At 44.0% G+C, this 22,571-nt stretch overlaps 1 protein-coding gene across 1 annotated transcript in view; it reads right to left on the bottom strand.

The window, feature by feature from the left end:
* Positions 1 to 22,571, bottom strand: part of GABRA2 (gamma-aminobutyric acid type A receptor subunit alpha2) — a 68,653-nt gene that overhangs the window by 15,044 nt on the left and 31,038 nt on the right. Inside the window, exons 4-7 of the mRNA XM_075422045.1 lie at positions 13,369 to 13,589; positions 10,946 to 11,028; positions 7,695 to 7,838; positions 6,156 to 6,308 (exon numbers count right to left, since the gene is read on the bottom strand). Coding sequence (XP_075278160.1) covers positions 6,156 to 6,308; positions 7,695 to 7,838; positions 10,946 to 11,028; positions 13,369 to 13,589 — 601 coding nt within the window. The remainder of the gene's footprint in view (positions 1 to 6,155; positions 6,309 to 7,694; positions 7,839 to 10,945; positions 11,029 to 13,368; positions 13,590 to 22,571) is intronic.

Here is a 22,571-nt window from a genome sequence, read left to right as displayed (position 1 = left end):
GATTTATAAATACAAATACCACAGCAGAAAATAAAGACTGTTGTCCCTTTTACAAAGACATGGATTACCACCTCATTTTCTCACTCCTATAGTAAACAGCTGGGGGTCGAAACAAAAGCTTAAAACCAGTAGTTTTAAAGTATTATACTATAACATTTGGCTACACATCACACAGTTTCTTTTTTAATTATGCAATCATGGAATCATTAAGGTTGGAAAAGACCTCTAAGACCATGAAGTGCAACCATCCATCCAGCACCCCCATGCCTGCTAAACCATGTCCTGAAGTGCCACATCTACACATTTTTTGAACCCCTCCAGGGACAGGGACTCCACCGCTGCCCTGGGCAGCCTGATAATGGCTGTGTATTACTTGAGAAGCAAAACCAAACGATTGTACGTTGATCCTGCTTAGGGAGCAGGAGATAAGTCTGAAGAAGCATTGAGAGAAAGATCACGGAGCATTGCTCTGCCCACACTTTTTACTGAAAGAACACAAAAGGCCAGAAGCCTTTTTAAATAGCAAGGGAGGCCAAGGACCATAACATAATCTATCTCCAGAAAAGTTGCATTGAGTGGGTCGGCTAAGCTAGGTAGACATCTGGTGAGGTTGGTGCTTATGGTGCTTCACCGTAACAGCAGAGCCATGTAGCTTGGAACAGACCAACGTAGCGATGGAATGGAGTTCCCCAGCGATCTCCAGTCAAGCTAATTCTAAATGCTGAATGGCAAGTGCCATTCACCCCAGCCCCAGTACAAACTGCGTGCCACTATGCCACAGTCAGAACTCTCCACACTGAGCTGAGAAGACGTAGTAGGTTGTTTGCAGCTGGCTCAGTCTCCAGCTAAGGGCTACGGTTTTCCAGGTCTGCTTGCCCGGTGCCTGCCACCAGAGTCTCATGTCTACAGTTAGCCGAAATTCCCAATTAAGAAATTAGAGACTGGAATTTGTGACTGGTGGGATGTCTCTAAAGGCACAAAAGACAATCTGCAGTGTGTGAAAGGAGAAGTAAACAAAGACAGCGGAGATTTTTTTTCAGCAAAATGGGAAAAGGTACTTTGTATATACAGAATTGTTCAAAAGAAAGGGTCTAGGTCATTCAACTCCCTGTAAAAAAAACCAGAGAACAAATCTGAGCTTCTCTTAGGTTCCCCTTTCTGTAGCTGCACAATGAAAAAGTCTGTCTTTTTCAGGTCTAAATGGCTTTTTTCTTCAAAACGCACATCCATTAATAGAGATTCAGGAAAGATAAGCCAAGAACAAACACAACACCGGGACAGGAATGCAGCATAAGGATAAAATGATCACAGAGAACAGAGTCCTGACACAAGAACAGAGCTATGCGAAAATAAAGTTCTGCATCTTGGACAATGTCCTAAAAAATAATACCACTATTAATTTTTGTTCTTGCCTGCTTTAGGTATCAAATACCATATATCTAACTTCACGTATTTTAGCATTCTCGTTCCTACTGTGCGTGAGTTGAAACACTGCAGTACTAAGAAAACGAATTTCTGATTTTTCTACCACCTGCATCTCCCCTACGAGGAGAGGTTGAAGGAACTGGGCTTGTTCAGCCTGAAGAAGAGAAGACTGCGAGGGGACCTTATAAATGCCTACAAATATCTGAAGGGTGGATGTCAGGAGGATGGGGCCAAGCTCTTTTCAGTGGTGCCCAGTGACAGGACAAGGGGCAATGGGCACAAACTGAGGCACAGGAAGTTCCGTCTGAACATGAGGAAGAACTTCTTCCCTCTGAGGGTGACGGAGCCCTGGCCCAGGCTGCCCAGGGAGGTTGTGAAGTCTCCTTCTCTGGAGATATTCAAGACCTGCCTGGACAAGATCCTGTGCAGCCTGCTGTAGGTGACCCTGCTTCGGCAGGAGGGTTGGACTAGATGACCCACGGCGGTCCCTTCCAACCCCTACTATTCTGTGATTCTGTGATTCTGCATCTAATGCTGCTATTTAAATATGTGCGATGCTTCCAAATGTTATGACCCATTAAAAGTGAAGCGAGGATTCAATCAGCTGCCCCAGATTAGTTTTGCTAATATTGTTGACGTGAAATGCGTAACAATAAACACATTACTAAATGAAACAGATTGTAATCTTGCGTTAAATGAAGGTATTATGAGCCAGGCTTCTTCCCTTTCGTTAAAATGCAATCAAATGCTTTTCAAATTTATCTGCCAGAGAAAACACATTGAAGACATTTAATTAATGATGATAAAATTTTCTTCTTTCAATAATTTAAAGCAATGTTGAAACAATATAATATTACACCATAATTCATTCAGGATAGCTTAGGTCAACAATATTAAATAGAATCCACGACGGAAAGGGATTAAAGAGCTCAAATATAAAAGAAGCCTCATTATACCAAGCCCTTAATGTTAACCTAGAACTTGAAACTGCGTTGTGAGAGCACAGAAAGGGGAAAGAAGAGTAACTTCTTGCAGACATTACACAGTAAATGCTAAGCGGTGTTTTGAATAACTGGGAGTTCTGTTTCCTTCAAAGGAGCAGTACTCCAGTCGTTGGCCCTTTCCAGGACTTGGTAGCTCTCAAGAAGATACTTGAAATAAATTTCTCATTGAGTCTGAAAAACACATTATCAAAACTAATACTTCCTACTTAATCAGATTTTAGTATTGATATATTTATTATACGATGCCAAGATGGGTATCCAGCAAGTGACTACTCCACACAGAAACTAAAAATTAAGTACTATCAATAAAAATGTAAAGTAAAATCTCCTGCAATTTTTATATTCCCTGCTGGAAGTAGCTTGTTCTGTTATTTTAGCTGTAGTCTGGGCTTCATGTGCCACTGTGTGGAGTCTACCTGAAAGCACCACCCCAGTGGGACCTTGCGCGTGCCTGCCCAGCTCTAACCACCAAGACTAACCCAGTGCGAGCCAGAAAACAGCAAGAAGCAACAGATTAACTTTGTTACGAAACTGCAGCTAACTTCACATTTTCGTACCACATTTAGGCAGGAGACCAGAGGGCATCAGAAATCCCAGCAATGGCCGCTGCCAGTAGATATCATAGAATCCCAGCATGGTCGGGGTTGGCAGGGACCTCTGTGGGTCACCCAGCCCAACCCCCTGCCCAAGCAGGGTCACCCAGAGCAGGCTGCACAGCACCGTGTCCAGGGGGGTCTGGAATATCTCCAGAGAAGGAGACTCCACAGCCTCCCTGGGCAGCCTGGGCCAGGGCTCCGTCACCCTTAGAGGGAAGAAGTTCTTCCTCGGGTTCAGCTGGAGCTTCCTCTGCTTCAGTTTGTGCCCATTGCCCCTTGTCCTGTCGCTGGGCACCACTGGAAAGAGTCTGGTCCCATCCTCCTGACACCCACCCGTCAGATATTTATAAGCATTTCTAAGGTCCCCTCTCAGCCTTCTCTTCTTCAAGCAGAGCAAGCCCAGCTCCCTCAGCCTCTCCTCGTAGGAGAGATGCTCCAGTCCCCTCCTCATCCTCGCAGCCCTCCGCTGGACTCTCTCCAGTAGCTCCTCATCTTTCTTGAAGTGGGGCGCCCAGAACTGGACACAGCACTGCAGATGAGGCCTCACTAGGGCAGAGCAGAGGGGGAGGAGAACCTCCCTCGACCTGCTGCCCACACTCCTCCTAATACATCCCAGGATCCCATTGGCCTTCTTGGCTATATATGGACAAAGGCTGGGAGATTCACCTGGGGCTACGTGGTTAGAGAGGCCGTTGGCACCTTATTCTGACAATCTCATCCAGAGTTACAAGAACGGTAAGAAATAGCTCCTCAGGGGACATCCAACCCAACGCAGAGGGCTAAGCCTGAGGTGCAATGCTCCATCAGGCAGAGCCAGGACGGGTCTTCTTCCCCTGGGTTCAGGGTGCCGGACCAAGCTGCCCTGGAGGGGACGGAGCCCTGACCGCCGCGTGAGGTGCACGTCGGTGTGGCAGAAATAAAATACTGGCACGGAAATTGCTGTCTTCTTGATCCACCCACTGTGCTTAGATTTTATGTCCCTGGGTGGTGCGGTTCTGCTGTCACGGCCATCCTACTCGGTTCCCTCAACACCCCCTGAAACAGGACGCTGTTCATCGCCCATGTTATGCTAAACCCCCAGGAAAGTAAAGTAGCAGGCTGCCACGCAGATATTACTCATTTAAAAAAAGTCCATAAATTAAACAAAAAATAAATCAAGAACAAGAAAGAGGTATGCAGGAAGGGACACAACCTGCCAGGAATGTTCCCTGTGCTTTGTTACCGATGTAGTGCCTTGCTGCTGATGACGCAGTAACAGAAAGTGCATTTTAGGAGGAGAAGATATGAGACTTTTTTTGGGACAAACCAGCTACACTGTGCTAAATTTCCAGGAGGGGGTACAGAAAAGGGCAGAGACAGAGGTATAGAAGGATTTGACAGTGCAATGGGCACAAACTGAGGCACAGGAAGTTCCGTCTGAACACGAGGAAGAACTTCTTCCCTCTGAGGGTGACGGAGCCCTGGCCCAGGCTGCCCAGGGAGGCTGTGGAGTCTCCTTCTCTGGAGATATTCAAGACCCGCCTGGACAAGGTCCTGTGCAGCCTGCTGTAGGTGACCCTGCTTCAGCAGGAGGGTTGGACTGGGTGACCCACAGAGGTCCCTTCCAACCCCTACCGTTCTGTGATTCTGTGATTCTGTGACAGTGCGCTTGTAGGGCTGGAACACAGGAATGTGCACTTTGATAAGCAGGAATTGACAAATTCAGAGAGGATTTTGGAAAAAGAAAAAAAAAAATACTGGCTTGATAACTGCCTGGGAAAACCCGGCAGAATTCTGGTCCCACTGAGACCACTGACCCCTTTCCTCTGGCTTCAGTCAGACTCCAACCTGCAATGTTCACGATGCTTTGTGCGACATTTTCCCTACCAGGACAGACAGCACGTGCTCTGTTGTGCCTTACACTTCGCACGCATTCGAGTCTGGTCTGCTTTTTGCAGCGTGCGTGGTGTTCACTGATGACTAATCCCACGATTCTGTGCCGCGTTTCTGATGGCTGATTCCACACAGACATCCCTTTCTTTTTGTTGGGCTAGTCTCTTCTTCTTTAAACGAATTAAAAGAACTTTAAGTTACATAGATAAGAAATACACCTGTTACTTTGCTTTAATAGAGAGAGCAAAACCTCACTGTAAGAGAAACACCATCATTTTCGCAGAATCACAGAATCACAGAATAGTAGGGGTTGGAAGGGACCTCTGTGGGTCACCCAGCCCAGCCCCCTGCCCAAGCAGGGTCACCCAGAGCAGGCTGCACAGGACCTTGTCCAGGCGGGTCTGGAATATCTCCAGAGAAGGAGACTCCACAGCATCCCTGGGCAGCCTGGGCCAGGGCTCCGTCACCCTCAGAGGGAAGAAGTTCTTCCTCGTGTTCAGTTGGAACTTCCTGTGCCTCAGTTTGTGCCCGTTGCCCCTTGTCCTGTCACTGGGCACCACTGAAAAGAGCTTGGCCCCATCCTCCTGATGCCCACCCTTCAGATATTTATTAAGCATTACTAAGGTCCCTTCTCAGCCTTCTCTTCTCCAGGCTGAACAAGCCCAGCTCCCTCAGCCTCTCCTCGTAGGGGAGATGTTCCAGTCCCCTCATCATCCTTGTAGCCCTGCTGAAGCTGCTCGTTGCCTCCTGGTAGACTCCAGTTTGACTTAGTGAGCAAGTTATGTGCAGACCCCCAGAATAGGATTTCTTTCATAAAACCGCAGCTTGCAAAGTTTAGCACATTCAACTAATTCAACTAATTCAAATTTAATGTGCTTCATTTACAAATATATTTAGAAATGCGATCGTCTACCAAGTATCAAAATATTTGGATAATGTCAAGGTAAGAAAGGCATTCCAGAACATAATGTAAATTTATTTGTTCAATGAACACATTGTTGTCTTTTTCCATTCTATGAAAATTTTTTCCTCTTAAAAGAGTCAAGGATATACGAACAGTTGTCTCATATGTGCTAATTTCCCAGCACTTTGTGATTCTCAGGAGATCTGCAAGCTGCAGTCGGAAGCTGTTTGGACCAGGAACAGTATCACATTCCACACACGCCCCAACGTGAATGAAAAGGGCCTTTGCCCAGCTCGCTGCAGAGATGCTCCCAACAGCTTCAGCTGGAGCGCGCAAAGCTGAAGCCGGACTCACCAAAGACCGTCCGGGCAGGCACGGACTCTCTGTTCAGCCAGAACGACACTTGGGAGAGGATGACGGTCATGATGCAGGGCAGGTAAGTCTGGATGACAAAATAACCGATTTTTCTCTTCAGGTGAAAATGAGCCGTCATTACTGTATATTCACCTAGGTGCCACAAACAAACAAGACACAACGAAGAGAAAGGTTATCATCTTAAGAAAGCCCATTTCTTGGGTGAAAAAATGTTTGCTACGTTTATGTGAACCAAATGTGCTAGGGTTAAACTGCACAGCACATCTTTTGTGGTAGAAAGCATCCTACAGGATATCAGACACTTTTGGAGTACAACTCCATCTTACTCCCACCGAGTTCCAGGAAAGCTCAGTGTCCAGGAGCTTACAGGAACCCTGCCATGCCCTGATGAGGACCTCAGCCCTGCAGGCTTCTGCACAGAGCAGCTCTCTACGTTCCCACAAAGGCACGCTGAGAATTAACCCACAGTCGGGGGGCAATCACGGGCGTCCCTCACAGCCTGGCACTTGTAGGAACACGGTCTAGAGTGGGGTAGGATAATCCAGTGTTTAATGCCAAAAACACGACGGAAGGAAAAAATGGTTGAAACCTGCACGCTTCACCATTTAGTAGACAAAAAGCGCCATTTGCCATATGAAATTGAACAATTATCTTGGTCTTGGGTTACAAACACTAGGAATCAAGACTGAGCTCCAGACTGCATCAAAAACAGTCACTGGGGACAAGTTCAGCTCCGCTGTCACCGGTTACTTATTAGAATAGAATCATAGAATCAGTTAAGTTGGAAAAGACCCTTAAGATCATCGAGTCCAACCATAAAACTAACACTGCCGAGTCCACCACTAAGCCATGTCCCTAAGTGCCATGTAACTTGAAAGAATCAGTTAAATGCTGCTGTGTGTTACTTGTATCACCCCTTAATACATTATGCCTAATATCATAGAATCACAGAGTGGTTTGGGTTGGAAGGGACCTTAAAGATCATCTGGTTCCACCCCCCCTGCCATGAGCAGGGACATCTTCCACCAGACCAGGTTGCTCAGAGCTCCATCCAGCCTGGCCTTGAACCCTGCCAGGGAGGGGGCAGCCACAGCTTCTCTGGGCAACCTGGGCCAGGGCCTCACCACCCTCATCGGGAAGAATTTCTTCCTGATATCTGATCTAAATCTGCCCTCTTTTAGTTTAGAGCCTTTCCCCCTTGTCCTGTCCTGTCACTACACCCCCTTGTGAAAAGCCCCTCTCCATCCTTCCTGTAGGCCCCTTCAGGTACTGGCAGCTGCTCTAAGGTCACCCTGGAGCCTCCTCCAGGCTGAACAGCCCCAGCTCCCTCAGCCTGTCCTCGTAGGATACGTTCTCCAGCCCTCGGATCATCTTCGTGGCCTCCTCTGGACCCGCTCCAACACATCCACGTCTCACATTTTGCAACAGTTTATTCAGCAGCCTTCTCACACCACCAGCAGTGCCCGTGTTCTTCACAGCCAAGTGAGTGCCTTTTCCTTCAAAATATCTTTTACTAACCTGTACTCGATTTAACCGTCTCTTTCCCAATTGTTTGGCCTAAAAGATCGTACTGATTCAACCTGGAGCCGTCGGGTGCCACCTGCACTGAATCTGAAGCGTTGTAGGTCCAAATGTATGTCACTTCTGAAGTGGTGTACGCATCTGTGGGAAAGAAGACAAAATATCTTGTCAGCAATTTGAATTAAACTGCTTCCATCAAAACTCGTAGAATTAAAAGAGCTACTTCTTTTTTTAAAAAAAACCCACCACAAAAACTCAAAATGAGATGGTAAAAAATATGTTTGGCCATTTGAAATAGCTTTACTGAAGGGTAAATGCCTATCGCAGCATGGGAACAGGGCACTCATTTGTGATCTTATTAACCACAATTTAATGCTCTTAAATTACAAACAACCTCTCTTCTACCCTGTTAAAAAAACACTTGCCAGAGATTAGAAATTATAAGTGTCCTAAAACTGTGGTAAACCAGATGAAAGGGACAAGAATTCGCAAGATTTAGGACACACAACATCTCTGAAAATTCCCTCCTGTATTGTTCCCAGTTTCCACTGTCCCCACGCTCCGCTTTGGGAGCGTGTCACAAGCATTTTGTTATTAGCTGAAATTCATACCTAAATATGGGGAGGCAGGCTCAGTGGCAACGCCCTGAACTACCTTGTAGAGGCTCCGTACCTTGCCCTGCGTACCCTCTTAAATTTTGCTCCTTGGCATCTGTTCTGGGACACAGGGGCATGAAGCAGGCTGCTCTCACTGCGTTCATAATCAAACACACATTTAGCCTAGGGTCTGTCAAAAGCAGCTAGAAGGAAAGCAAATCAACACTGTATTTTAAATAGTATTAATGCCTCTTCAGTAAGTAAGAAAGAAAAAAAAGAAGAGTATGTCCTGCAAGTTTTTCCAGTCTAATACCCTACTAACAAATGGAGTAGGAAAGGAAAAGGGTAAACCACTGACGGAAGAAACTGTGTGTTCATTTTGATTGACTGAGACAAGAACATCTGAAGTCTTCCACCATAACTGGAGTGAAGTGAAAAGGAAAAGCAACATTTCTGTCGGGCTGCAAACATTTTCACTTGAGAAATCTCTGGAGGCCCAGAAAGAGGCTTCTTCATGCAAGCAGCCATAAATGGCACGCCTAACAGAATCTGGCAGGTGGGCAGCGTGTGGAGGTTTCTTCCCACTCCCCTTCTATCTTTCCAGCTTCCCACAAGACCTCTGCTTGGGGCAAGCCAGCAGCACCGCCAGTTGCTGATTCACAGAATCACAGAATGTTCGGGGTTGGCAGGGACCTCTGTGGGTCACCCAGCCCAACCCCCTGCCCAAGCAGGGTCACCTACAGCAGGCTGCACAGGACCGCGTCCAGGCGGGTCTATTCGTCCCCATCCTCCTCGCTGTTGGCTAGACTTTATGGTAAGGATAAAGCAAGGCAATCCACTAAGCCACAGGTTCTCTAGTACATTGAGTTTGGCTTTTCTCTTACACATAACCCCCCCCAAGACATTCGTCCAGGCTGCTGACCCTCCCAGCAATACAAGATCAGCAGCACATGAAGAGCTGTGACCAATCTATACTGCTGGCTGACTTGCCTTAGCCAATCCAAAATCCTCAGGGTTCCTGCTTATTGCCACCACTCATCATCCTTTAAATTCAATCCCAAAACAAAAGCTGAAAAATGCACAGTCGTCTAGAAACGAGTTCTAGGTGAAGAAATAAAAGGAGTGCGAAGCTGCTCAAAATGAACAAAAATCAGCGTCCCCCTGGCTGTGCCACCAGTCTGGAGCACAGGGGGCTACGGGGGGAACCAAAGACATCTCTTCGAAAATCACATTCCTCACTGTGAATTCTCCTGTTTAACTAGAAAACCTGAAAGTAGGGGCAGAGGACAAAGAACAAATCAGTAAGCAAAAAAACACAAAATAACAGGCGAGAGAAATAAAAAATAAAGGGAAAAAAAGAAACCGTTCACACAAAGTCTGATACACCTAGTCAGAAGGGTCTCCAATTTAGGAACACAAACGAAGTCGTAATATAAAGTAATATAATCTAAAGTAATATAAAGATACTCTTGGATTGAGTATCCGTTTCATTATCACGGGGTTTTTAAAGTTGTTTTGAGGTTATATATGAGTCTTTTTTCCTCCCACACTTTATAAATCAAACCTACCTTTCTGTGCACGTACATCTAAATATTATCAGTCAGCACCCGATTTCATCTAACATCTCTGCTGTTAGCTAGTTAAGCATGTATTATGTACTATGAATATACTATTTAGGGGGCAAAAAAGGCTCCATGCTACAAACAGCATTAATTCTGATGATCTGTTCTCTCCATAGCTAAGATTTCCCTCTAGTGCGGAAACATCATCAGAGACACAGGCTTGGTTTTATTTGCTCCAAGCAGCGGGGCTACGTCAGGGTTATGGCAAGAGCGGGCACAGCGCTCTGCCAGCGTTCGTCACATTAATGATGGCCTCCACGGCAGCGTGCTACCTGGTTTGTGGCCTGTGGTGGCTGCAATTGGTGTAAAATCAGCCAGAATTTAAAGGTATTAACTGGTTTCCTCAAAAAAAAATTTCCTTTCCTGGGCCCAGCCGCGAACGTAGGCAGCAGCCAAAGAAAAGGAGAAAATTGTTCAGTGTACAAAATGCAGCAAATAGATGTAACGTGATCTTAATTCACAAAGAAGAAGAATAAAGGTTTTAATATAGGTAAATCCATTTATGCTGCTGTTAAAACTAGCGAGATGGAAGCCCGCCTGTCTATACCACGCAGATGTGCTAATGAGTGGAATTTTTTATCAAGGATTTTTTATCGCAAGAAGCCATTTGCTGTTGCCCTCATTGACCAAGGCTGCAAACCCAAATATCATTAACAACAAAGAGAAAATAAACGTTTCTATCGATGAAAACAAACGTTCTCTGGAGTCTTTAATGTGATCCTCTTTAATACGGCGCAGGCCACGCGCGCCCAGGTCTGCAGGCTCCAACGAGAGCAGAGCAGTGCAGCGCTGAACCAGGTGCACGCTGCTTAGGGTCACCTGGAGCCAAGAAAGCTTTACAACACATTAGAAGACGCCACACTGAACGGAGAAAAGAGATTTTCCACGTGTCGGGTTACAAATTTTTTACAAAGCACAAAAATCTTGTGCTTTAGAGCTCTCCGGTACCAGCCGACGGACCGGCGCGATGGCGAGCAGCGTCCGATGCTCGCTACTCAAGGAAGGGCTGCGCTTCTCATTCTATACTCACAGCTGCCGAACTTCAGCGGGCAGGAGTGAGCGTCCATGGGGAAGTCCTCCAAGTGCATCGGGCACTCAGCTTGGACCGTCAGCCTGCAAGGCAAGAGATGGCCGCGGGTTGAAGTCAGTTAGATGGGCAAGGAAATCAATTCCGCAGAAACGAGTCGAGTTCACTCTGACCGAGGAGATGAAGCTGCAATGCTGTATTAAGCTAATTAAAATTTAAATCGGCTCTCGCTTCTTCCCTTTGATGTGCTCCTTTGGAAGGCATTGACTTCTCACATCGAAAACCTGAAAGCGCTGACCTCAAAACTATGAGGAAAGGCCATTTAAATGAAAATATAAATTATGTAACTGCAGGTTGTTACGAGCAGTCATTTTCTTCTCATAATATTCTGAGGTACATGTGTGATTATATGGCTCTCCAAGGCTCATTACAAAAGAACATCAAATACAGTTAATTTGCCAAAGTACTGTGCTCCATAGTTTTTTGATTTTTATTTCTTTTACAGCTTGAATGGAATATGTAGAAAAACTACAATTTGTGTTCTTTCAAAAGATTGCTACTACTCCTTCTCCATGTTACTTGTGATTATTATTTTTATTTATGTGTAAGCATGACAGTATGTTAACCATGCGTTCACTTTTGCTCATCTTGCGAAAAAATCCCAGCAGTATCCCAGCATCAAATATGGGGATTACTGCAATAAAAAATAATTTAAAACAGTTGAAGAAAGTTTTTGACAGACTCTTCTTTCCCATTATTTTTAATTAAAAAAAAATAAATCTGTTTCTCCTTCCTATCCAGTAAGTCTCCTCTCAGTGGACATTTTTTTCTGCATGTCTTCGTTCCTCTTCATCCAGCCTGAAACACCAGCTACGTCCTCCGGTACTCCCAGTGGTTCACAGCCATTGTATTCCCCACGATGTCCTCCCACCCTCCCACCCAGAAATATTCCATATTTCTGCTCCCCTACTCCCCAGGAAAGTCGTTCTGAAGTCAAGGGCAGGGGAGCGAAGAGTCAGCGAAGAGCTGCATGAGCCTCCAACAAAAACCACGCTCTCATTTTCAACAGCCACGGATAAAAATGGCTGCTTAAAATCCAGGCAACGGAAACAGTTCATACATCAATCTCCTACCCTCAGAAGCAACAGACTTACAAGTCATGAAAATGCTCAGTTAATTCTAGCTGACATGACCCAACTCATGTTCTAAAAGAAAATTCTTCATAATGATTTCAAACATTATTTCTTCTTATTATTGCGAGCATATGATTATCACACCTTCTGGAGGGAGAGAATTTCAGTCAGTTTATACAGACCTGTGCTCAAATATTGATTTGAGGCCAAGCAAAAATACTATAAATGAAGGTCTCTATTTATTTCCAGCAAACTTTTCTGAGCCCTTCCAATCACCACGTCATCCGACATCGTCAGCAGCCTGCCCACCAACACTCGCTGGCAGAAGGGTTTGGGTGTCGCACGGAGAATCAGGCTTACGGGGTGCTGGCACGGCTGCATGGCAAAAAGCGCACCGTGCATGTTTGCTCTACAGCTCACGTTTTATTTCTTACTTAGGCTGGGGATTTTAAGTCTATATTCACAACAAATTCAATTTACTAAATATTCTCCAAGAAAAGAAACTAAGCCAGGAGTTTCTGGAAATTTGGATTAAAAAATTTCCAAAGAACTCCTATAAGTAGTATTACTGCAAAAAGAGTAATTGAAGAAGAAATCAGTCTTAGCAAAATGCTGCTTATGCCCATGGATACGTGATATTTACAATTTTTCAAAAATTATTTTTTAAGGAAATTTAATACATTTTACCAGCCAAATGCTTATCTTAGCTGCTAATCATGCACAGGATACAAAAATTAAAACTCTAAGTAAAATATTGTAATTAGATATAAAGAAACAGTTATTATAGAGTAAGAAATATTTTCACTGTAGTTCTTGCTGGAAAGAATTTGAGGCCTTAATAACCCTTTCTTCTTCCTCTTTATTTTTTATTGCCACTGATCTTAATCATTAATTCGCTTAAGGGCTCACATGGTCTGTACAATGGGTGACGCAGCAGGCAAAAGTCATCTACTGGTTTAATTGTTCTAGGATGGAGTTGGTAGATTTGGAGCAGCCTTAACGATCCTCACACAGTGATTCCCACCTGAAGGTCTCAAAGCCCTCCGTGCAGGTGGTCAGTATTTTTTAATACCTTATAGAGGTATGAAAACCAAGGAGCACGTAGCAAAACTGACCTAACTCATAATCAGCCAACAGACTTGCAACAGAGCTGGAAACAAAGCGTATGTTTTCCCAGCTTTCTTCCTGCTGGGACAGAAATGAAACAAAGGAGAGTCCTCCTGGAACTGTATTTAATCATTATCTAGAAAAATCCCATCGAGAAATAGCTTGAGTAGAGACGAAGAGGCTTACCTCATGGTGTACAAGAGAGTCCCATCATCCTGGATTCGCAGAAGCTTGTTTGGCATTGTCATGTTATGAGCCACTGACTTCTTCCCGTTGTGAAAAAAAGTATCCGGGGTCCAGATTTTGCTGGCCATTAAGTTGTTCAGTCGAAGAATGTTCATTGGGCCCTTAAACTTTAACCTCTCATCCTTCCATCTCTGGCGGAAGAAAACGTCTATTGTGTATTCCTGTAATGGAACAAAGATGGGCTTTTTTTCAACGCAATGAAACATTCATCTACCTTTCGAGGGCCAAAACAGAAAAGCTACAGTTGTGAAAGTTCCCTGGGTAAAACTGCCAAGGGAGAACAACCATCCCACAAATTTCTATGATGCTGAGAATGATAAATAGGAAGTCAATTTATGAAGGGCATGGCATTCTCCATCATGACTGCTAGCTGTCGGTTGTACATCGAACCCTTCCAATCTTTAGATTTCTGTACCTGATACACAGAATACGTGTGACCCAGGGAATGTGAAGGCGAGTAACCCCGCATTCCAAGAGCACGGCGAACAGCTGAGACTCGGAGGAAGGAAACAAGGCTGCCCAGAAAGGGTACGACACATCCAGGCAGAATGATGTGAGACAGCTTTGTCCAAAGGAGAAAGTAAGGTTCTGTAGATGTTCGGATTTTATTCACAGAAGTACATAGGCAGGGAACAACAGCTGAGGGTAAGGGGTGACACATGCTGTCTGCCTAATCTTGGGCAGGAAGCAGGGTCTGGAGATGAGGATGCCAGCAAAGCCCTGTGCCACCCAGGGCTGGGGGTCCCATCCGCTGGGCCGTGCCGCTGTTCTAAACAAGCAAACAAGCAAGAGACTGATTAAACATTGATGACGTAAATGCATCAGCTAACTTCAAATTGGAGCTGTAAATGGATTTAGTGGTTTGCCACTGTCAGCACAGCACGTAAATTGGAAATGGAAGAGCTTAGGAACTTCGCTGGAAGCAAACTGTGTTCTGTGTATTGGCAAATGCTGCCTCGGTGCAATTTCAGCTTCGTTGGACAGGTGAAAGATGGACCCATGATTTTCAAACATTATTATGTTACGACAGTCTGTACTACTGCAACTACTCTGCAAACGCTACAGTTTAGGTAAACCATTTTTGAGTAAATTATCTTTGAATGGACAAGTCCTGATAAAATTCACCCAATATAAAATATTTGAGTGATTTCAATATAAAAATGATTTCAAGGAACTTAGAATCATAGAACCATGAAGGTTGGAAGAGACCTCTAAGATCATCACGTCCAACCGTCAACCCAACACCACCAACTTCTCAGCCCCCATCGCTTTCTGCCGGCTCCCTTGCGTGCTGCGGAGCAAGGCTTGGCTTTTCCCTCAGCCCATCACCGGGTGGTACAACAGGCATGCTGGGCAGGCGGGGAGAAGCCACAGCCCTGCTCAGCCCCTTTGCTCCACCAGCCAGGGAGCTGCGAGGACCTGCCGCAGTCCAGGAGCATGTGGAACGAAGGAAAGAGAATTCTGTTCCCTGCAGGAGCCTGGCAGGGGAAGGAGAGACTGCAGTCGTCACTAGGAACTGTGACAGGCTCTTGCGGAGATCTTTTTAGAATGATACAGCGGGATACTTCTAAACTAACCTGGCATAAACCACAAGCACAATTTGTAGCTGTATCGAGAGGTCTTACATTACTAGAACACAATTCAGTCATTTTTCTAATTAAAAATTACTCAAAGAAATATTAAATAAAGTTACTCAAAGAAATATTAAATAAAAGTAACACTACAGCACACTGAAAATTAAATTCCTTGGGTTTCTTTGATGCCAATTGCTATTCTCTCCAATAATATTCTAGTAAATATATCCGTGAAATACAAAATTATGCACTTCTAAAGCATGTATTTCTTTGACACTATACCTGATATTCCACCGTCTCTCATCACTGCCAGAGGCAGTGACTCATGACAAATAATTTGCCCATTTCTCTGTGACAGATCACATTGAATTGTCCTGTTCCATTTGCTGATTGATATGTTGCTTTATTTGCTAAATATTGCGTGACTTAAAATTCCATTTACAAATTCCAAGTTATCTATCAGTTCAGCTGTAGACAAGGGAAAGTCACAAAAAGCATAAAATCATGGAGGATCAGGAGCAGCAGGAGCAGTGTGCTTGAGGTAGGTAGAATATTGAGTTTCTGGCTAGAAATACCAGGTAATGCAAGGAAGACACCTGCCCTAAAAGCCTCCTTGTGGTTTCTGTCTGAGGGGCTTTGCCAATAAATCATGGCCATGTGTCGTGACATTGATACTGGAGGTACAAAGAAGTGGAAAGAAGAGCCTGAGGGAGTAAGACTTTGAAATCTTGCTGAAATCCAGCCAGAGTGAGTGATAAGTCCCATAGGCTCCTTTGACAAATATCCCTGCACACAAATGACTAGAATATAAATCTTAAGTTTTTGTAATGTTTCCATCAATAAAGAATTTCAAAGGTCCTGCTTCTTCACTGTCTTCCAACATATATAAAAAGAATTACAAATGACATAAAATAGGAAAAAAGCAGAGATGAAATGCCACTAAATCAAAACGGCAACATTTCAGAAAACCACATCTGATGCATGGCAGCTGCTCAGGAAGCGGAGGGAGCAGGAGAGAATCTGAGCTGCTGCTGGGATGATCCCACTGATAAACCCCTGACTGATCCACCAGTAATTCTAATCTCTCCATCCAATCCATGCTGGAAATCTTTATTCGCAGAAGATCCCATTTAGAAGATGGAAACAGGGAATAAACCAAAGCTTGGTGTGAATGAGCATGAGCACCTTCCTCTGTTTACCACAACAGCAGTAAAATCTCACAGAGTTCATAAATAACTAACCTTTCTGTAGACCTCAGTGCATTTTTCAGAGAAGCATTGGGATCTCAATTGTTTATGAAGGGAAACCAAGGCACAGAGATGAGATTAACTTGCCCCAGTCCATTTACAGAGTGGTTATGAAAAGCAAAATACAACTCGTGCCTTTTGCATCCCAGTGCTATGCTCCCTGATCCCGTCTTCCCTCCTGAGCCAAATCTATTCTGCTCACGATCATGAATAACCCTACGATGATTATCATACAAAACAAATGAAAAAATAGGAAACTATGAAAGCATTTTGAATACAATCAATGTGCTATAAAGCCAGCATTTATCAAAAGATATTACAGAAAGTTTGGGCAACTATTTCTTATTCCATAGATACCCCACTTGGTGGTAAATGCTGTGTATTTTTAGCTTTCCAAGCAAGACTGACATTCTGTTAGAAACATGAATCTGGACTCTAGAAAAAGCACCTGGGCATTGGCAAACCACTCGCCAGTGCGTGGTGTAGGATCTCCACGAAATCTCGAGAGCATGCTTCCAGGGCTACAAAGGGCTCCTGTGATCATTTCTAGCCAAGCAAATGCTTCCTACTGATTTGTGTCTGAAATGGTGCCTTCACAGCCAGACTCTAACACAGTACCATTAAAAATAATCTTTCAAATATGTATTATACCAGTTATACAAAATTTTAGGCACAGACGATGAGATTCTTACTCCTGTGCTAAGCACTCGAGCCTCTGCCAGTTCAATGGCCAGAAAAATGAAATGGTGAAGGAATTTCATTCTTCTTTTAATATGCAGTTGTTGTGCATAACAGCAAGCACAGTGAAGAAAGACATTAGTAACTCTGGGACAAGCTTTAACCGACCTGAGAATGATCAGCCCTTCCTCGCTACATGGCAGTCATCCCTTCTGCTAAGGCCAGGTTTGCATGGGAAACGTTCAGACCAAAGAAAATGTGCCCTCACCCTCTCAGCTCGTGGCTGGCAGACTTGGGCAGCCTTTGCATCGGGAGTAAAGATGGAAGTGGTCCAAAGATCTCCAGAATTGTCAGTGGCCATTAGCAAGCAGCACTGTCATGGAGCAGACTGAACATTTTATTAATCACCCTCTGGAACACAGCGTTCTGCTTAGCGAATAGTTCAGGCCAGAGTTCCTGATTCCCAACTTGCAAAGATTTTTCTCAGTCAGTTCTCTAAAGAAAGTTTGGCTTTTTCTCGACCATCGTCGAAGCCATTAACTGACACACAAATACAACCATGAAAGCGGATTTTAAACACTGTAAAATGTAAAACTTTAAAAGGGCAAATACAAAAAAAATTAAAAATAAGGAGAGGGAAAATGGCACACATACCTTTCTATTGATTTCATAACGAAATACTGTGGTTGATACATTGACAAAACAAACACATAAGATTCATGGACCTAAACCTCACCTAGCCAATACAGGGGCTTCATAGTAATATTTATTTTTCCATTAGTGTAATCTCTTAATTTTAGTTCTTAAAAGGCACATTCATGGTGTCACATATACCTTAAGGCAATGTGCAATTTTTCTTCCAGTTTAGCTTAAAAACATGAACACTGTTAGTGGGTAACTAGTACTGTTGAATACATGGTTGGTATGCAACTAAGTATGAGAACCACTGCCCAGAAAACCAAGCAGGAGTTTAAGGCAGGAGTCTCAAAAAATGCAATTATTCAAAGCACAACAATCTGCTCAGTATATGCATTCTTGCTATAATCTGGTACTTGTGGGTTTGATGAGTGCAAGGTTGTGATGGAACTCCTGCAAACGGATGTGCCCAACTTCCTCACTAAGCATATGGATCTAGCTTTGGAGTGAATGCTGAAATTAGCTTTACAGCGGGAAGATCACATCATGAGTTTGTTGTCCTGGTCATTTCGTTCTCTGTGGGATGGATTTCTGCACGGTGCAAATGGCACAGCCCATAAAACCCCATCATTCTCAACCGTACACTCCCGTACCGCTTGACTTCACCTAGGCCTGCCTCCCAGTTTGGGCAACGTTTCTACCATCTCCATCTCACTTTCTGCTTATCTCTTCTCTAAAAATAAAAACACCCAGAGAATCACAGAATCACAGAACAGTAGGGGTTGGAAGGGACCTCTGTGGGTCATCTAGTCCAACCCTCCTGCCAAAGCAGGGTCACCTACAGCAGGCTGCACAGGACCTTGTCCAGGCGGGTCTTGAATATCTCCAGAGAAGGAGACTCCACAGCCTCCCTGGGCAGCCTGGGCCAGGGCTCCGTCACCCTCAGAGGGAAGAAGTTCTTCCTCATGTTCAGACGGAACTTCCTGTGCCTCGGTTTGTGCCCATTGCCCCTTGTCCTGTTGCTGGGCACCACTGGAAAGAGCTTGGCCCCATCCTCCTGACACCCACCCTTCAGATATTTATAAGCATTTATTAGGTCCCCTCGCAGCCTTCTCTTCTTCAGGCTGAACAAGCCCAGCTCCCTCAGCCTCTCCTCGTAGGAGAGATGTTCCAGTCCCCTCATCATCCTTGTAGCCCTCCGCTGGACTCTCTCCAGTAGCTCCTCATCTTTCTTGAACTGGGGAGCCCAGAACTGGACACAGCACTGCAGATGGGGCCTCACTAGGGCAGTGTAGAGGGGAAGGAGAACCTCCCTCGTCCTGCTGGCCACACTCTTCTTGATGCACCCCAGGATCCCATTGGCTTTCTTGGCACCCAGGGCACGCTGCTGGCTCATGGTCACCCTGTCGTCCACCAGGACACCCAGGTCCCTCTCCGCAGAGCTGCTCTCCAGCAGGTCCGCCCCAGCCTGTACTGGTGCATGGGGTTGTTCCTCCCCAGGTGCAGGTGCACCCAAACGCTCCCATGTCAAGCACTGACTCCTCCAGCTCTGTAAAAGCGCTTCGCTAGCTCCAAGTCTCACCGCACAGATGTATCAACCCAGTCCATTCGCTCTTTTCCAAAACCTACCTTCCGATGCGGACAAAACACAGAAGGAAACAGCAGACAGCCAGAAATTCCTTTCTGGTCTTTGGGAGGTGCAGATCTTACACACCGGTGAATGGAAATCCTGAAAACATTCTGAATAAACTCCTTGATGAAGGAGGGCTGTGGTTTGAAACTGCACTGCTGGTTATTTTTTATTAAAACCCTTAACAGCCCTGTTAAAAACTTCAACACTACCCCATCACTGCATTTCAAAGGAATATGTATTCATTTTTAAACACGTAAGTAATGCCTGCCAGGTATGCAGATCCTTTAATACTACAAAGAATATGTGGTATATTTCTAGGGAATTGTAACATGATTTTCCCCTATTTGATGAAGCCATTTCAAGCCTTTTATTTCTGCTTCGTCTGCCAACTTCAGTCGTTTTTGTCTAAGCATTTAATCTAAACACGAAGTATTTGGAAAAAATCTGGAAAAAATGTGTTTAACCAGTTTGAATGATAGTGTCTAGGGAAGAGAACGTCTTCCTATTCATACCCACTTATGAAAAGGACCTTCTCTGCATGATTTTCTCTCTCTTTCTTTCCATAGACCTGATGCAGAATGAACTCCGAGTCTGAAATAAGCACTGAGGAGGGATGCGAGAGGAAGGTGAAAGACACGAACAGGGATTACTTACAAAAGAGACTATAGGATATTACTCACACCGCTCTCGCTGAAAATACAAACACTTCTCATTCCTCCTTTTTTATTCAGGCATGGAGAAAGAGCAGCCCTGAGACACAACAGACGCCTGGTGTCTGGGATAGGGATCCAGACAAGAGGTATGCTGAGAGCTGGTGGCGGTGAAGGGCTCGGACAAAGCCATCTCCAATACTGGTCCACATGGTGGGATGCTGCACAGGGGAACAAGCCTTCTCAACAGGGTAAAAGGACAGAAATCCTGCAAGCGATCTCCTCCTCCAAATTCCAGTCTATAGATTTAACCTGCAAAGGCAATGACCTGAACCTATCATAAAAGGGAATGGAGCAGCCAATTTACTGACTTCTCAGAAACATATCAATGATAAAAACACAACCTAAATGCTCCCCAAAACCCAAGAAAGCTAATGTAGTTATCATTTCTGTTTGCCTTTTACTCTTTAGTCTTCTGTTACTGAGGTAAAAACAAAAGCTACAGTAAAATGATTGCAGTGCTTTTTTTCAATCTTTGTTAAAAAATATATATATTTTCATGTATTCCCTTATTCTGTCCTGAATCTTATATCATACCCTGTAAAGCTTCTCTCCAGTTAAGGAACCATAGCTAATAATTAGACTTTGAAATAGCTAAAAAATAAGTTTCATAGAAAAAAGCAAAATCTGCAATACCAAATGGAATGAGGAAATTTGAAAAACAGACACAAGAAAAGAAACATGGTTCCCAGTTCAGCCACGCTCTCCAAAGAGCCGTTCTCAGCTGTATGAGAGATGCTGTAACAATCCTCTCGGTCATTGCTAGATTCGACCTTCAGCCTTCATTGAAAATTTCTGTTCTGGCTATCTTTGAAAAATCAGAAGTGCTTGTTGAAAGTTTAATCGAAAACTGGCAAGATGGAAGTGTGTGTGGCGATGAACTAGCTGGGTATGACCATCTCTAAAGGGAAATGTTCCCGTTTCTTTACTCTAGAGTGAAAATATAGAGGTCTGTCATCGAGAAACTAGGAAAAAATGTTGTGTGCAGACAAACAGGGGAAACCAAAGACGTCACCACAGTGAACTAAACTCCCCAGAGACAATGAAAACTAAGGTTGAAAGTTAGAAAGCTTGTTAGCTTTAATATTCAAGCAAAACTGCTTCAGGTCCTGCCACCTACTCATTGCGTGTTGTAGGGAAGCGGGAAAGACGGTTCCAGTGACAGCTGGAAAGGCTGCTCCGAGGCAAGATTTGGCCAAATCTTGGCAAAGCCTTCTTCGCAGCAGACCTCTCAATGCCTGTATGCTCTGTCTTCCATACAATAACGATTGCTTGAGGAGTAAATATGTTTCTCATTAATTTTTTATATTTTTTTTCCTATCAAGGACATCAGGACTTAAGGTTGAATGGGAAATTTTAGAAGCCAAAGTGTCAGGAGAGCCTGGAATGAAAGTAAGTCTGACAAAAAGTTGCAGAAGTACCTCAGAGTTAGCAGCATAGATATTCATAGAGATACATCAATCTACCAGACTTAAAATAGTTAATTTTGAAAAAAACAGTGAAGTAAAATAAATTAAACATTAAAACTGATTAATTTTTTTCTCCTACAAATCATAAACCAACCAAAATTATCCTTCACCTCAGAATTTTCAAATAGTAAATATTTTAACTTAATTTCAAATATTTTAATTACCTTCTTTAATCATAATTTAGCCTTACAACTCTAGAAAATTCAGATATGCTTTGTTTTTCAATTGTTCTGTTCAATTTTTGGTTCGTTCATTTTTCTAAACAATTCAGCCTTTCTTCTCTCAGGCTAATGTCACTATAAATTTGTATCACTGATCTGGCTGGAAGCCTATAAGGCATAGCATCACAACACTGAACTCCAACATTTCGGAGAAAGAACAGCTCAAACAGACAGAACAGTGGAATTAAAATCTATTTAATCCCGTGTTTTGGTTTGCCTTCCTTGATTCTCATCAGTTTGCAAAATGAAGTTGAAAATTCCCGTTGTCTATTGGCATTTCCTTCGACGTTAAATGCCGTGGTTGACTTACAGGAACATTTTTAAGACACAGCTAATATAGATACATCAACATTTTAGTCATTTATTTGAAGCACAGTTGGCAGCAGAGTTCTGGCCAAGAGTCAACAGATTTGGGAGCTGACTATCTGGGGCAGAACTGAGAGTACCATCTTCTCAACTTCGTCAAAATGTTAATCCGCAACAAGGATCAAAAGTTTTTGACTCTTTACCTATTCGGAGAAAAGTCTCAGCCTCAGCTTTTACCTCCTAAACTTACCAATGACAACTTCAGCTAGCCTAAAATCAGTCAAAGATCAATTCCACCCGGACTTCATAATTTTTTGGCAAAATTCTGATACTGGAATATAAATAAAACCCTCCATTTTAGCAAACGTACTGAGCCACAGCTTGCACACGATGCTGTATTATCATTAATGGGAACTACTACACCTGGTGAGGAAAACAGAAACCTCACAAATTGCTATCAGTTCAACAACAGCAAAGGTCAGAATGACATTTTATTGACTTTGTGGATCAACACTGCTATGTGACCACTGTGTCGTTAGCTCTGATCCACCCAGCATTTTCAGTGGGCTGCCTCCCTCTTGCACACCATAAACTCATGCTACCCATCTCCCATGGCAGTGAGTCCTCTTCCCATTTTCAACCGGCTTTTCACCTAAGCGCTGTTCTTCT

The sequence above is a fragment of the Opisthocomus hoazin genome, chromosome 5, assembly GCF_030867145.1.
Source record: "Opisthocomus hoazin isolate bOpiHoa1 chromosome 5, bOpiHoa1.hap1, whole genome shotgun sequence".
Taxonomy (NCBI): domain Eukaryota; kingdom Metazoa; phylum Chordata; class Aves; order Opisthocomiformes; family Opisthocomidae; genus Opisthocomus; species Opisthocomus hoazin.
This window is presented reverse-complemented; position numbering and strand designations above follow the sequence as displayed.